This window comes from Pecten maximus, chromosome 14, assembly GCF_902652985.1.
Source record: "Pecten maximus chromosome 14, xPecMax1.1, whole genome shotgun sequence".
In the NCBI taxonomy this organism is placed as follows: Eukaryota; Metazoa; Mollusca; class Bivalvia; order Pectinida; family Pectinidae; genus Pecten; species Pecten maximus.
In genome coordinates this window covers 35,480,806-35,496,597 of record NC_047028.1, presented here as the reverse complement: position 1 = coordinate 35,496,597, position 15,792 = coordinate 35,480,806, and the positions used below count along the sequence as shown (strand labels likewise).

General features: G+C 34.9%; 1 protein-coding gene across 1 annotated transcript; it reads left to right on the top strand.

The window, feature by feature from the left end:
* The first annotated feature begins 581 nt into the window (after nucleotides 1-581).
* Nucleotides 582-10,168, top strand: LOC117341884 (relaxin receptor 2-like). Its single transcript, XM_033903745.1, has 5 exons — nucleotides 582-893; nucleotides 5,770-5,883; nucleotides 6,188-8,515; nucleotides 9,290-9,423; nucleotides 9,990-10,168. The coding sequence occupies exons 1-5, from the start codon at nucleotides 650-652 to the stop codon at nucleotides 10,053-10,055; spliced, it is 2,886 nt and encodes a 961-aa protein (XP_033759636.1). The 5' UTR covers nucleotides 582-649; the 3' UTR covers nucleotides 10,056-10,168.
* Nucleotides 10,169-15,792: the final 5,624 nt, after the last annotated feature.

Here is a 15,792-nt window from a genome sequence, read left to right as displayed (position 1 = left end):
GACATTATAAACTATTTATCTTCATTCAATTTTGATATAAAGTATAATGACAACAAATATAATGGAAATAACACCCGTCGTTAGTTGTTATTTGAAAGAAATGCTTATTTGTATGATGATCTTTATAGAGAAGGCAACGGACTTTATTGAAATTGTCAGGAATCTGACCGATTGTGCAACTCATTTAAAATATCTTGTCGCTATGAATGGTTTGGAATGTACAGTATAGTCAGCTTCCAGATAAAATGAGAAGTACCGTGAAAACTACACTGGTAGTATGGCTAAAATCATCTGGCTTAAATATATTTGAACTATTTAATATCTTCAATTTTAGTTTAGATGAATAATTTCTCACATCTGGCCAGGACCAATGATCGACTGCCCAATTTTAGTTTTAAGGACAAATGTTTCTCACATTTGCACGACCAATGATAGACACACAAACATGGGCTAGGATCGAAATTTTAATTTTGCCCTTTCCCTATATTATTTTATTGATTATACATCAGTTTACATTGAGATATATGTGACGATGACCACAGTATTGAATCATTAGCCATTTGTTTGCTGTTACCGCTCTAACGCATTCTGAACTTTCATAGCTGCACAACTACATTAAATCGCACGTGCACAGCAAATTTCCTTTATCATGGACGTTTTCAAGCTATTGTCAACACACCTCACTTTTATTGCAATTGCTTGTGCTTTCCATCATGGTTTATCAGCAGCGGAAAAGTTGGAAAAGTGGCAGAACTTTGTTCGTATGACTGAATCAGACTGGAACGGGGAATTTACTGTCACACAATCTGCTATGTATGCAGGCACCAGTAACATCAGACAGAAACGCACGGAGAGGGGAACGGAATCGACATCTGAACAAGAATGTCCAAAAGGTAAAATACTTGTATAATTTGACATAAATTTGTTTGTTGGATGATTTGTTGTTCATTATTCATCATATCCCTCTGATATTTTAATTGAAACAATACATAGGTGTGAAAATATACTGTTTTGGAATTTAAAATGTCGCTCTGTTCCATGGCATTGAATATAATGCAACAACCAATACACAGAGAATATCTATATATCAACTGAAATTAAAGAAGTGCTAACTGCGTAATGTTGAACACACGTGGTTGCTCGAAATCTAAAAAAAACATATTAGTAACTAGGTCCGACTGTTACCGCTAAATGATAGTCCCGTAAAATTTAACCAGTATACAGTATGGTCCGTGTTTAGTCAATTTTAGCATTTCTATTTTTATAATAACTCATGTTAAATGTTTTGTATATGTGGCAAATATCTTACATGTTTCTCGATTGATTAGGTATTCTAAGTGTTAGAAAACAAAAAAACATTTTAAAACTTCGCTGAGAAAAGGAATATGGACAGGTAAACGAAAGAAAAGAAATACAAAATGAAATTAATGACAGCATTAAACAAAAGACACACAAGATAAAAGTACCTTTCACAAATGAATCAAACTGCGCCATACAACGGTTTTGTACGTCAATGACTCGTCAGTGATGCTTATTTACTCAGTTGGTTATCAAAGGAGCGGGAAAATAGGTTGAAAGGGAAGATGCTAAAATATGAATGAGGTGAAAGGTTTTCATAACTATTAGAACATATGAGCATTATATGACTTTTCCCATTTAATAAAAATCATATTATCATAAGTAAGACATTTTTGTTTTACATCTACCTTCGCGTGAATTTTGACTCACCTGACCTTGTGGTAAAGAGATAAACAAAAGCATGCTGTACAAATGGGCCCTACGGTCTTTCTCCAACTCTAGGAATTTAGTTTATTGGCTTTATTTTAAAAACCTGTTGAGGTCCCCGCCTCATAACCATATAAATAATATCTAGTTACGAAATAGGTCAAGGGGTCTTTTCCAAGCCCAAGGGAATTATTTTCTTGGCTATATATTGAAGTCGTTCAGAACTATAACCAACAACCATATATAACATTGATAGGCACCACGAGCTAAACACAGTCCAGTTTCTGGTCATATTTTTGAAACCAATGAAGACTATTGTACATCTACAAATCCATATACAAGATTCTGTGTGTGAAAGAAAAAAATGTGGAACATTAAGTACTCAAAAAAACTTTGTAAAAAAAAAAATTGAAACCTTTGAAATTTCCATCACATATTCATATATAGCACCTCTTGGAATAAAGAGATAAACACAATCCTGTTTAAATATAAGCCATGTGTTCTTAAAACACAATCTTCTTATAAATGCAATCGCTTCCGCCTTTTCAAATCCATAGGGAGACTGGACTTCATTTCTGGGTTATATCGTTAAAGCAGTTCAGATCCCCACCACATCACAATATAAAGCATTGTTTGACATAAAAGATAAAGTTTTCAACCAATTTATCATTGAAATTATTTTTACTTGAACGATACAGGCCCTTTCCTCAAGACTTTTTCTTCAGGTTTTTACAGTACGTTTTATTTTCAAAAGGCGGTAACAGCTGACTAGGACTAACCAGAATGGAGTGAATCACTTACAAAATATGAAAACGCCATTTGATACAATTCTGTAACTTTTACGCAAAACAATAATCGTAAGATAACATAGTGTAAACCAGCGTCGTTGTATATACAACAATATATAGCATTGTTTGACATAAACAAATAAAGCTTTTAACAAATTGAACATGGAATTTAGTTTGACCCTCTGGGTCTCTAGTTTTTAATTTGCCACACGAGTGCAATATCTTAACGGAACCATAACATTTTCCTTAAGACTCTTTCTTCAGGTTTTTACAGTACGATTTTATTTTCAAAAGTCGGGGTAACAGCTGACCAGGACTGACCAGAATGGAGTGAATCACTTACAAAATATGAAAACGCCATTTGATACAATTCTGTAACTTTTACGCAAAACAATAATCGTAAGATAAATAGAGGTTACACAACGAGTGGTTGTTGGATATGGAATTTATTTCACACGAGTAAGTTATTTTTTAAAAGTTACAAAAGACACGAGCTTTAGCGAGTGTTTTTTGCAACTTTTAAAAAATAACTTACGAGTGTGAAATAAATTCCATATCCAACAATTTCGAGTCGTGTGACCTGTTTCTACCACAATAATATCGGCTTGAATCAAAGGGAAACGTGGCCAAGAATAATTTCGCGTATGTAAATAAAGTGTACCGGTGACGTCCGGGACCCGGTGATGTGACGTCATTAGATTATTGATGACGTCAATAACAATTGCAGCTTGGGTCAAAGTTCACCGTGTTAGCCAATCGAAATGCGTACCACGTGTGGTATAAACAGATTGTTAATCAACAGCTGTAATGATTAACTGATGGTCTGAGAGTTGAATAACACAGGGTATTGTGGTAGAACATAGCGTAAACCTGCCTCGATATACAACATTTTGGAAATTTGTATGTTTTCAGCCTTATTGCTATTGTTGTAAAATTATTCCAGCTGTTAAGATGTCTAGAGATTTGAACAATGTGCGGTGATGTGTCGAAGGCATCCGTAAGTTTCTAGACGAGATGTTTCCTCACGCTGTAGGTATAAACCAGTCATAGGGATGTGTGAAAGGCTAGACTGTCTCACCGGATTCCAACTTTTGAAGAGTTATTGTAACATTATGTATTTTGCATAATTATTTTTTTCTTTTCGGTTCCCTTCATATATAACTTGCGTTCTTTTATCTATTTAATTTAATGCGGTGTCAAAGTTATTTCATTTAGATTAACAATTATCGATTCGCTGAAATATAAAGGTATTTTTATGATTTTATGTTAGACATTCAATAATTCTTGTAAAAAGTCGCATGAGTATTGTTTAAAAATGCAAAATAATCCTTTAAATTTGCAGCCTTGTTTATTGTTAAACCCATAAGATCTAAAATAATTTCTCACTAAAACATGAGCAGTTTTCAATCAATATTTCTATATTTTGTTATAGCTAAGTATTACGCGAGAAACTCGATTTTGTATGTAAAACAATCGGTAGGTCATTATTATCTATACGACATTAATCATTTGGCGGAAACAAATCTCTTAATTACGACTATGACATCTTGAGAGCTGTTTCCCGGAAAGCTTTTCATTTATTGTTCACATAATTATTGTACATGACTCAATGAAACAAATAAGAACACCAAAAACAAAAACAAATCTTTGTTTGAATTCATCGCACATTATTGTTAGCCCTTTTCTTGATTCAATAGGGAAGCTTGACTTCATTTCATGGTCAGAATCAACATATGACCTGTCGTCTTGATTTACTTAATGTCGCGTGCACTTGTTTTCCAAGTCTAATTCTGAAAGTGGATTGTAAAATGGTCACATTAACACATATCAATACATTATTTTCATTAATAGATTCATTTTACTTCATTATTCATTTTTACTTCAATAAAACAATGTTGGTCTTCATTAATGGGCGTTTTTATTGACATATTGTTGGTATGCTCATTACTAATTATTTAACTTAATAATTATTCCACCAACAAAGTCAAGTAGTAGTTGTAGTAGCGACTATTGTATTGGAAAAGCATTTGATACTTTTGTTTAATTCTCTGGAAAATAGAGTATGCCATAATAGATGTGTTCTGGATTAGTATCCGCTTAGTTAGTAAGGTATGTTGTCATTGCTGGAACTAATTGAGCTGGTTTTCATTATCAAGTTAAATATTTAAAGCAAGTGGTAAAAAGTATTGTCATTTAGATAAAATGAGAGGGCTAGAAAGGGATCCTTGACTTGTCACGAATGGATTACTCTTAGTTGAGAGTGTTAATGTCAATTAACAAGTGTTTGTATGAGGTCTGTACGATAATTCTAGAACAAATAATAATAGTTTACATCAAAATTAATCGCTATAGCAAAACCTAGTCGAATGGTTTCAAATATATAAATATTTACAGGAAGAGTAACTTATAATATTGACCATATTAAGTAACGTGGAGGTAACGTATATAGTACTTAATTGTTAATGCTGGATAGCAAAGTGTAAAAAAAAAACAGTTAAACTAACGTTGGGGACCTGTGAATTTGTTACATTCTAGGTGTGTATCATAATGTGATAGCACAGGGACCTGTCCTAATGCATTTATACTGTAACAAATTGGCAAGTCCCTGTGATGACGCTGATGATAGGGTAGTTATTTATTAAATACTTTTAAAGTAGCACCACACAAATTTCACCTTATTCATTCGATTTGCAAATATTATTATTGCTGTGATATTTTCTGTTTTTACCATAAAACTTTATTCGAATTCGGGCGCTAAGTCAATGCATTAGTGAACTGACAGTGTGTTAGAATAAACTTATGAATATCATAATTAAAATAGTAAGCATTTAATTCTGTGAAAATTAAGTGAAATTGAATGTGTGTGATTTCTGCATGCTACAAAAGCTATTATGCCTATTGTTGTTTGATGTTTGAATCTGTGGACGAAATACAAAACAAACAGTAGAGATGTATAATTACGATTTTTATTCTGGGACTTATCTATCAAGTGCCTACTATAACATTAGTGTCAACCCTTGGACCATGCTGTAGAAAATTCGGTATGTAACTGTTAAAGCCTTAAAATCATATGTCATATTTCATTATATATACTCTGACGTAATTTCTATATTTTGTTTACCCCTTCTACCTTACGACGAACGGTAATTGAATTTTGTCTATTAACTGTAAATGCTTTGCCTTTGAATGCTTGTTGACATACCTCCATTATCATCTTTCTCGATTATTCTAAAATAAGTTTACATTTATACAACAGGTAGACCGTCTACTAGTGTGGACGAGTTTATAGCATGTCCGATGTCCTTCTGTCAACACACCAGCTACAGGTGTGCCATTCGATGTCTAGGACAGGAATCTGGTGACAACTGTGGTAAGTTTATAACCATCTTTGTGCTATTTTCATGTAAGACAGTGTGTTCATCAGTCTTCAACTCAAAAAGGAATGCAGTTCATTGTTTAAATGTGTTATTATCTTGTTACAAAACTCACAAGTGTACAAGGAATCAACACTGTCAACATCTTGTTGGTATATATCATCATTGTGCTTCAGAGCTTTACTACTGTACAAGGGAACACCAATGTTTGTGTGCTATTTATATGTTACTGAACAATACAATTCACAGGGGATTGCCATGCTCCCAATCGTGCTAATATGTGTTATTTTTGTGTTACAGAACTATACAACTGTACATGGCACCACCACTGTCCATATCCTAGTCGTGGTGGTAAATACACTATTCCTATAGAGAAAGTTTGTGACGGTGTAGCCCAGTGTACCAATTCTGATGACGAGTCCTTCTGTGTCAAGCCATGCCCACAAAAATGCACGTGTACTGGTTTAATTATCAGCTTCATCTCTACTCCACTCAATACTTTACGTTCTCCTTTTACGAAAATCTCCTTTTTCATTAACAAGATCGATCCACCTTTAAAACTTTATGTCAACTTTTCAGACTATTCATATCTTGCAATAAGAGGCATGAATGCAACACCAGATAATTTCACCAGAGGTTTATATAATATACAAAATTTGGTGTTAACGGAAAACAATATATCGTTTGTGACTAGTGATATGTTCACTGACATGTCAGGTCTACGGTCATTAAGTTTATCATCTAATAGGATCACGCATTTAAATGGTAATATATTTAATGAACTGTCTGCTCTTAGGCGTCTATCTCTACATAAAAATCGGATGAAAATGCTTCAAGCTGATGTCTTTACCGGACTATCCACACTTACGCATCTGAATCTAGGTAACAACCAGATACAAATCCTTCCAGCTGATGTCTTTACCGGACTATCCACACTTACGCATCTGAATCTAGGTCACAACCAGATACAAATCCTTCCAGCCGATGTCTTTACCGGACTATCCACACTTACGCATCTGAATCTAGGTCACAACCAGATGCAAATCCTTCCAGCTGGTGTCTTTATTAGATCATCTACACTGACACATCTGTATCTACATAACAATCAGATTAAAGTCCTTCCGACAGATATATTTAATGAACTCACCGCTCTTACGTATCTGTATCTAGATAAAAATCGGATAGAAATCCTTCCAGCCAATGTGTTTACTGGACTTTCTAAGCTTACACATCTGTTTTTAAATAACAATCAGATAAACATTCTTCCGGATGATATCTTTACTGGACTATGTAAACTTTACCAGCTATCTCTAGAAAACAATCAGATACAAACTCTTCCAAATTATATCTTTACTGGACTATCTACACTTAAAGATCTGTCTCTAGGTAACAATCATATAAAGAGCCTTCCGACTGATGTCTTTATGGGACTACATACACTATACTATCTTTCTCTAAGTCACAATCAGATAGAAATCCTTCCAGGTGATATTTTCAGTGGTTTATCTGTGCTTAGCTCGATCTTACTAAACAACAATACCCTATCCATTATACCTGTTTTACCTTCCTCTGTTAGATTGCTTGATATATCGTTCAATAGCTTCACGATGTTACCTGCTGGAATATTTTCCAATTGTAGTCAATTAAACCTTTTAAACATCATAGGTAACAAAATAGAAATACAGGAACACATGTTTGAAGGATTAAATAATCTGTCTACTTTATTGACCGATACTCCTTTCATGTGTTGTGTTAAGCCTCCGTCTGTTTCTGACAATAGATGTTTGAGAGATCACAAAAAGTTGGCGGATTGTTGGTTTGGATATTTGTCTTGCAAATCAGAAGGAGATGCGATATCTTCATGTTATACATTGATAGGTTCAGTTGCACTAAGAACATCTCTCTGGGTAATTGGAGTTTGTGCTTTAATTGGGAATTTTGCTGTCATGTTCTACCGACTATTCATAGACACAGATAATCTTACAATGAGTTATTCGTTCTTTGTACTGAATTTGAGTTTATCAGATTGTCTAATGGGCGTCTACATGATTGTGATAGGCATTGTAGACATCTATTATAACGGTGTCTACGCATGGAACAACCAAACATGGAGAAGAAGTACTCTATGTACCACAGCTGGAGTTCTATCCAGTATATCCAGTGAGATGTCGACGTTTCTTATTCTACTGGTGACGATAGATCGAGTCATTGTCATTATGTTCCCAATGTCCCGTCTTTCCAAACAGAACATCTCGTGGAAACAGGCATCCGTGGTCTCAGTGTGTCTGTGGCTTATTTCTACCACACTTGCAGTCATCCCAGTTATTTCCATGCAGTCCTACTTCAAGGGGGAATACTACTCTCAGTCAGGGGTATGTCTCGCCTTACCATTGACTGACATCGAACAACCAGGTGCTGAATATTCGTTTGCAGTGTTTGTTTGTCTCAACTGTCTCGTCTTTTTAGCTATAGCCATAGGGCAAATCTGCATGTTTAAAAGTTTGATTTCAAGCCCAGGGCGTCGTATGGCCTCGTCACAGTCTCGTCAACGGGATATATCTGTAGCAAGAACTCTCTTTATGGTGGTGGCGACCGACTTTTGCTGTTGGTTTCCGATCGGCGTAATGGGTATGTGAATTTTGTAGATATTTATTTTCTGTTGTTTGACATATTATATATAAATCGATGCTCTTGGCGACAGTTCGAAGAAAAAATGTATATTCAATGTGTGTATACACCCCTGAACCACGTAACATTAAATATATTGTATAACGGTACCGATATTCGACCAGTGTTTTACTTATCTAACACATGGTTTTATTCTGTAGCGTTCAAAATTCAGTCGAGCTTCGTCATCTGAAATCTGATACCTCAAACGCAATGCTTACTCAAAGTAAAAATGTAAAAATTCAGTTCGGACATAATATATATTAGTATTGATAACATATCTTTAATATACTCGGTTACCTCGAATACTCGGGACATCTCGTAATTGTATCATTACCCTACTGACTTCGAGATAACAAGGTTCGGATGTATAAATTACAAGTGTGGAATACTATATATGATTATATCGGGTACTTTTGAAAGAATACTTAAACTTGCCACATCCTGAAAGACATTAGTATTTTGGTACAGAAGCTACTGTCACTCTACCTGTTGTTTTAAATTTCTGTAACCCTTCATACCACTATTGAAGGATATCCGCTATTATGTATGAAGTGATTTAGATTGAGTGCGTTCTCGTTGGTGTAAAGATTTTTCTTCTTAGATAAAAAAAAAAAGCAATTGGATTTCCCTGTATTTCACTATTATTAAATGGTCGGTGGATGTAATGTCAACGTAATAGGTCTTACTGTTGTCAGCAATATATATAGGCATTTTTTATTTATACATTTTCAGGAGTGATTTCAAAATTTGGATACCAGATGCCGCACGGTGTTTATGCGTGGGTTATGGTGTTTGTTTTGCCAATCAATGCTGCCATCAATCCATTCTTGTACACGGCCTCAGCTATATGGAGGAAGCGACAAAGAGTAAGTTGCCAGGTTTTTAACAACAAAATGTGAATTACTCTTACCAATGTGTCTGTCGACACGATCAACCAACCTGTATCTCGGTTACTCTAGTGGAAAATTGGGAATATTTTCGATGTGACTAATATAAAAGATGGCAAAAATGAAATTACTTTAATAAAATAAAAAGTTAATAATAATAAAACGCTCATGATTGTCATAGACGTGGAAAGCACACTGTATTATTTCAATTTGGCTCAATTTATAAGTAAATGAATTGCGAGCAGATGTTTTCACTTTGTCATTATTAAAGTATCTCTTGTAGGATCAAATTAACTCGTTACTGAATTGGCTAATGACTTAACTGTTTACGGTACATCGTAGATTCCAGGACACTTCAAGACATCTTTTAAATCAGTGGGTCATGTGGGAGATATCCCTAATTCGAAAAAATTAACTAAATATTTTTTTTTAAATTAAAAAGGCTCTATGGTCTTTTGAACAAGATTTCCCCCTTAACACAAGTGGTAGCATATCTGATTTGAAATCGGTATATCAATAATAATCTGTTTTGTTTATATTATTAGGAACAACAGATTGCAATGACGACGTCAAAGAAAAACACCAGAAGGATTAACGCGAAATCGAGATGAATATACTTTAACAGCCATTTCTCTTTGCAAGAAGTGTAATACAACTTAGCGAAAGACACCGCTGGAAAGAACGGGGATTACTCCATTTTTGTTTGTAGATTTGTGAAATAAAGCATGACATGAACATGTCCTAATTGTAGTTGTTTATTGTTAGATATTACAAAAATGTAGGTATCTGATACAAGTTTTAAAGTAGCAAATACATGAAGCTTTCAAAATATTAGTAAAATGTACATTTGTAATAATATGAATATATAAGTAACTTACGTTACGTTTTCTGATGAGCATTCATGGCACCAGTATTCATTGATATTGATAAAACATTGAACATGCAGTATTCGACTGTCAACAAAACTCTATTGTATTTTTTTTTCTCCTATTTATGTCACCTGAGATCGATGTCTCAATTGACCTTTTCTCATCGTCTTATGTTCGACAATTGAAATTTGCAAAACTGGTACTGAGAGGCGGGGCAAAAAAGTCAAATCGCCTGTTCTTTTTAAAATATTCTTCTGGACAATCAATTAAGTTAGAATAAATTACTCATCTTAGGTTTTAAGGTGCTTTATCAAAATTGTGAATTCCATGACCCGGGATCTCAGTATGCCCCGCCGGACGCGGGTAAGCTATACTGTAGTTTCTATAATGGTAAAGTATATAATCTTAATTTGATTTGTTGAAATGACATTGGAATTAGTTACAGTGATCAGTATGGTATGACATTTTGATGGCATTCACATGTTAGCATGACTTACATTCAAGAGGCTGAAGACCGGCGCCAAAAAGATCAAGCTGACTGAAACTTTGAACTTTGATGACCGTTAAGGCCCATGGTCCTTTTGTTTTGCATCTAATTACCCAATTGAAATAATACAACCTAACTTTGTTATCTCAAAATCTGATATCACGAATGACCTACTTAGCTCAAAGTACACATTCGGTGAAGACGGAAAAGTATCATATATGTTATACAATATTGCTTCGAGTATTCGGGATATATAGAAGTTTTTCATGTCCCTTTGAATTTTATATATCGAGTTTTTGGCGTATACCATAGTTAAGTTCCCGTTGTAATAAATTCTGTCACAAAACATTTTCATCTCTGTGTGATTATATCGATAAAATATGATGGTTCTGACTTTTTTTGTGTGTTTAACACTTTACAATGAACCCTCTTAGGCTATATATATGCAACTTGTCATTTCGCAGGTGACGAAATAACCCCTGTTCTGTCTACACAATACACACTTTCTATACCGTATATAAACCTTGTCATTTCACTAAATTCACTGGTGACGATACACATCCCTGTTCTGTCTATAAAATATACACTTTCTAGACTGTATATAAACCTTGCCATTTCACTGGTGACGATTTACACCTCTGTTCTGTCTATACAATACACATTTTCTATAGTAAATATAGCATAGGTGGAGCAATAGTGAAGAAACATATCATTTATGTGTCAAGTAATTGTTTCCTGACCAAGATACTTTGCATGGGACAAACAGATACAAAATACTCATTACTACAAGATAAAATATATTCTCTATCATTCACGAACATTAAAAACATTTCATTTTCTAGATCTTCACATCAAAGCAGATTGGAAATGTAAACAAAATATCGTTTTTAGACCAATACTCACCTCCGACTTTTCTTTTCTCATCAGAGTCTGTTGAAGTTGTGGTTTATTTTGTTTAACGTCCTATTAACAGCCAGGGTCATTTAAGGACGTGGCTGGTTTTGGAGATGGGGCAAAGCTGGAGTACCCGGAGTACCAGGCAAATGCCCGACGTGGGTTTCGAACGCGCAACCCAGAGATGTAGAGCTTGTGATAAAGTGTCATCGAGACACCTTAACCACTCGGCCACCGCGGCGCCGCCATTACTATACAATGTAAAAGACAGTTTATTTTGGATTTTTGGTATATCTTATTTTAAAGATATCGACGTTCATATATTGAAAGTCGTAAGATGTAGATGATTTAAATGTTAAATGATACTTGATATTCCTCAAAGGTAGTTTTCAGTTCTCCATGTAATACCCATCTCAACACACTTGCGAAATAAAAGGATCAATGTACATGTACTAATGGAGTAGAGTTTTGTCCGACTATCTAACTTGGGGGGTATCCTCTAATTGTACATCTGTCCAGCCATTTCACATCTATAACTTATTATCCTATATCACTTATCAAGCATCACGCAATTGGTCCGGGTTAAATTTTATCTCGTTTTTACTGTCATTGTCTATAGACAACTTGATATTTCTTTTAACGCCTTCAAAACATGTATATGTCACAAATGATTTCCCTTCTGTTCATGTTGATACTCTGGCAATGGTTGACATTTTGTTGGGGATGCGATAACGCAGATAACGCGGACAATGTGTTTTTCAATAGAACAGTTTCATTTCAAAATGGCAAAATGATTCTCGCGTTACCTTACATAGTTAGAAATATGAATCGCAAACTCCTGCTATGTCGATCCTGGCCAGATGGCTTAACAAAGAAATTTTATCGGACGGTAAAGTTAATATATTTGACTTTTAATGTTTGAATTTTTTAAGCAACAATAATGAACACAGGGATCAGACAGACTATTTTAGTTAAAATTTAATAAACTGAGCGTATCGGTTTTACTTGAATATTCTATGATTGTGAGTCTTGAATACGTCTTTCTTTCGACATGCTATTCATATGTAACTGATGCGTATACTTTATCTTATACACTGATCTTTCCTAGGTTTAAATCTCTTGAAAAAAATACTAAAATGTCATCGATGTTATGCTTCTCCATTTCTTGAGTATCCCGCCATTTTGTCATGTCTTGGTGATTTTAATATAAACTATAACAATTTCAATTCATAATTGACGTGCATGTCAATTTCACCATCGATAGAAATGGCTTACATTTCAGTTTGGGTAAGTTTCTGATAAAAACTTTGTTCCTAGCAACGGAATGCATGTAAAACCCGATCTTTGATAATGACTTCAATATCTATTTTGTGCAAGTGTTGAAATGTTGAAGCCTAAAAATAATGCTGAAAAAAAATTGGTCAACTAAATAAATGTTTCAATTGACACAGATTTTACTGAATAAAAAATCAATGTTTGTTGGGAAAACGGCCAATGCCTATAGAAGCTCTCTCTCAAGGGTTGGATACAGAAGTGTATATTATGTTACAATTATAATATATATATACATTAATTTAACAATACTATATTTAGTTTTAACGTTTTTTCATCAAAGCCTATGACAAATGTCACCCGGAATAGAATTAAGAATGTTTGAAAATCTGACAAGCTTGCTGAAAACTCTATACAATAAACACTTTCTAAATCTAAACAATATCTGAATATACATTTTTATCTGTATATAAAACTTGTCATTTCACTGGTGGCTTTTTTTCTTTCCTTACAATACACACTTTACAAAATAAAACAGATAGTTTATCATGAAGTTTCATAACTTTTTATTTTAAAGTTTATATCACTTTAAAGCAGACCTCAAATAAAACCAAAGTATCATTTTTAAGCTAAATTTCTCAAAGTTGATATTAAGCTTTCCCTTGTGCGCTAATTTGGCACATTCACTTTTAAATTTGATCAGGGTATAATGGACAACGTTCTTCGATTCTATCAACTAAAATTTGTTATCGCTATTTCTTGAGAACGTACAGGGTATTATATTTAACTTCATATATAGGTTTTCCTTCTGAGGCAGACCAAGAAAAGGAAATGGACGGAAAGCCTTCATCGCGTTTTGAAATTTGAAGTTCATCACTAGCCCTCTACCTCTTGGTTGATAGTTTGAAACCTGAGTGGGACAGTTGCCAGGTACTGACCGTAGGCCGGTGGTTTTTCTCCAGGTACTCCGGCTTTCTGCCGCCTTTGAAACCTAGCACGTCCTTGAATGACCCTGGCTGTTAATAGGAAGTTAAACAAAACAAACCAAACCAAAGTATCGTAATACAGTTCTGCGTACAATGTTCATCTCTTCAAAATAACAATTTCACAATATAAAACTTACCAAAGTTACAAAAACAACATACATATCACTAGGTCAATATTTATCAATAATCAGAAATGAAAAAAAAGAAAACAAAATCGTGGTTGCTACTATTTATTAGGGCGGTATCATGCGAATCGATGACGTCACCACGACCACTTATGTTCCATCATCGACAGTCTTCTAAATCTCATCGCCAAACACTGAAAGGAATCTAAAAGAAAATGGTTAAATAAATAAATAACAGATTGAACGTAATACTAACGTATACATGTACACTAGTTCCGCTCTCTTAAACAGAAAGTGTTTTATATTTTCAAATCATTAATTTGAATTTGAATGAAATTGAAAATTGTTATGAGTATGCGAGTAGCAGATTACTTAGTCGCGTGCCGGGGTACGTAAGGAGACTCCCTGTCCGACAAGGGACAAATGAGTATACTTGTGAGGGACAGGGTACATACCTAGTAAGGCACTGGGTACCAGTCATTGATTTGATGCTGGATACACAGCGGGAATAGAACCATGTGGTCCTCCTCTAACTGATCGCTGTATTTCCTAGCCCAGTACAGCTCATCACGGGGAAGTTCTTTTGTCAGGTCGACGGACAGCTCCAGTCCGAGGCTGAACAACCTCATGGCATTGGATCGCTCCTCGAACTCGGTCACATTCTTGATACGGGGTCTGAAGCGCTTCCATGATGTATGCTTAGCCTGACATGGAGCAGTTCCACAGAAACGACAGAGGGAACGGCCTGAAGTAACAGATAGTGTGTTAAAACACATTTTCAAAAATACAAAGGTAACAACAAGTATTCTACCTTAAAATATCATCCGCAGAATGGAGTTTACCGTTATTGTTTTGTAGAGAAAGGAACCGCTGAAAGTGGTAACGAATATCGACATTACTTATGAGTTCTCCATGCTTTGAACATGGCAAGCACGGCTGTCCATCCGTCCTTGGCGCGGTTTCCAATCATCGACGGTGCATACACGTACGTGTGAACTAACATCAGTGATATAATCCCACACAGAAGGGTAAAGAATACCTCATTTCCGATTCTCTGAAACAAATAGTTATAATCAACCTCGAGAATTCTACTTGGCTGGCCTTGGTTCCTGGAGTTAGGAATTCTTAAAACGTCCATAAGGAAATACGTCTATAAATTTCATACGAAACGCATAAGCGCAATTACAAGTCATATAAACTTCAATCTTTATCATAATTGAATGCAATACTTACCCACATCAGGTCGACATGCGTTGGACAAGCTTTCCTAACTTCTCTTGCGTTGAAATAATACAACATTCTTTTTGTGAATCCTGACTCGGGCTCCACGCTACACAAATAAAGTGGCAAAGTTGAGGTGAAATTTTTGCGACACAATTAAGGGCGCCATAAATGTACAAGTATATAATCAATGTAAAAACAAAAATCATAGAAAATAACCAAACTTACCACGTAAGGTCCCGATAAGCAGCGTTCAGAATTACCATGAATATCAAGAAAATCTTGATATCCATTGTTGTAAACCAAAAATTAAGATAAGAAGATGCTTGCGGAGAGACTCACCATCTTCTCTTTTGCCTATTGCTAAGCAGCTTAGTAACATGAACATGACGTCACAAATGACCTTTCGTCATCAGTATCATGACGTCATGGTATTGTCTCCGTCCGAAGAAGAGAAGAACGTCTACGCCTGCCGATGGATGCGTGTATGTTTT

Bases quoted from the DNA above. Each gene is read 5' to 3' on its own strand.
- LOC117341884 (XM_033903745.1), top strand. From the start codon at position 650: ATGGACGTTTTCAAGCTATTGTCAACACACCTCACTTTTATTGCAATT. The intron at 5,884-6,187 runs GTAAGTTTATAA...TTTGTGTTACAG, and splicing joins GGAATCTGGTGACAACTGTG to AACTATACAACTGTACATGG. The intron at 8,516-9,289 runs GTATGTGAATTT...ATACATTTTCAG, and splicing joins GTTTCCGATCGGCGTAATGG to GAGTGATTTCAAAATTTGGA.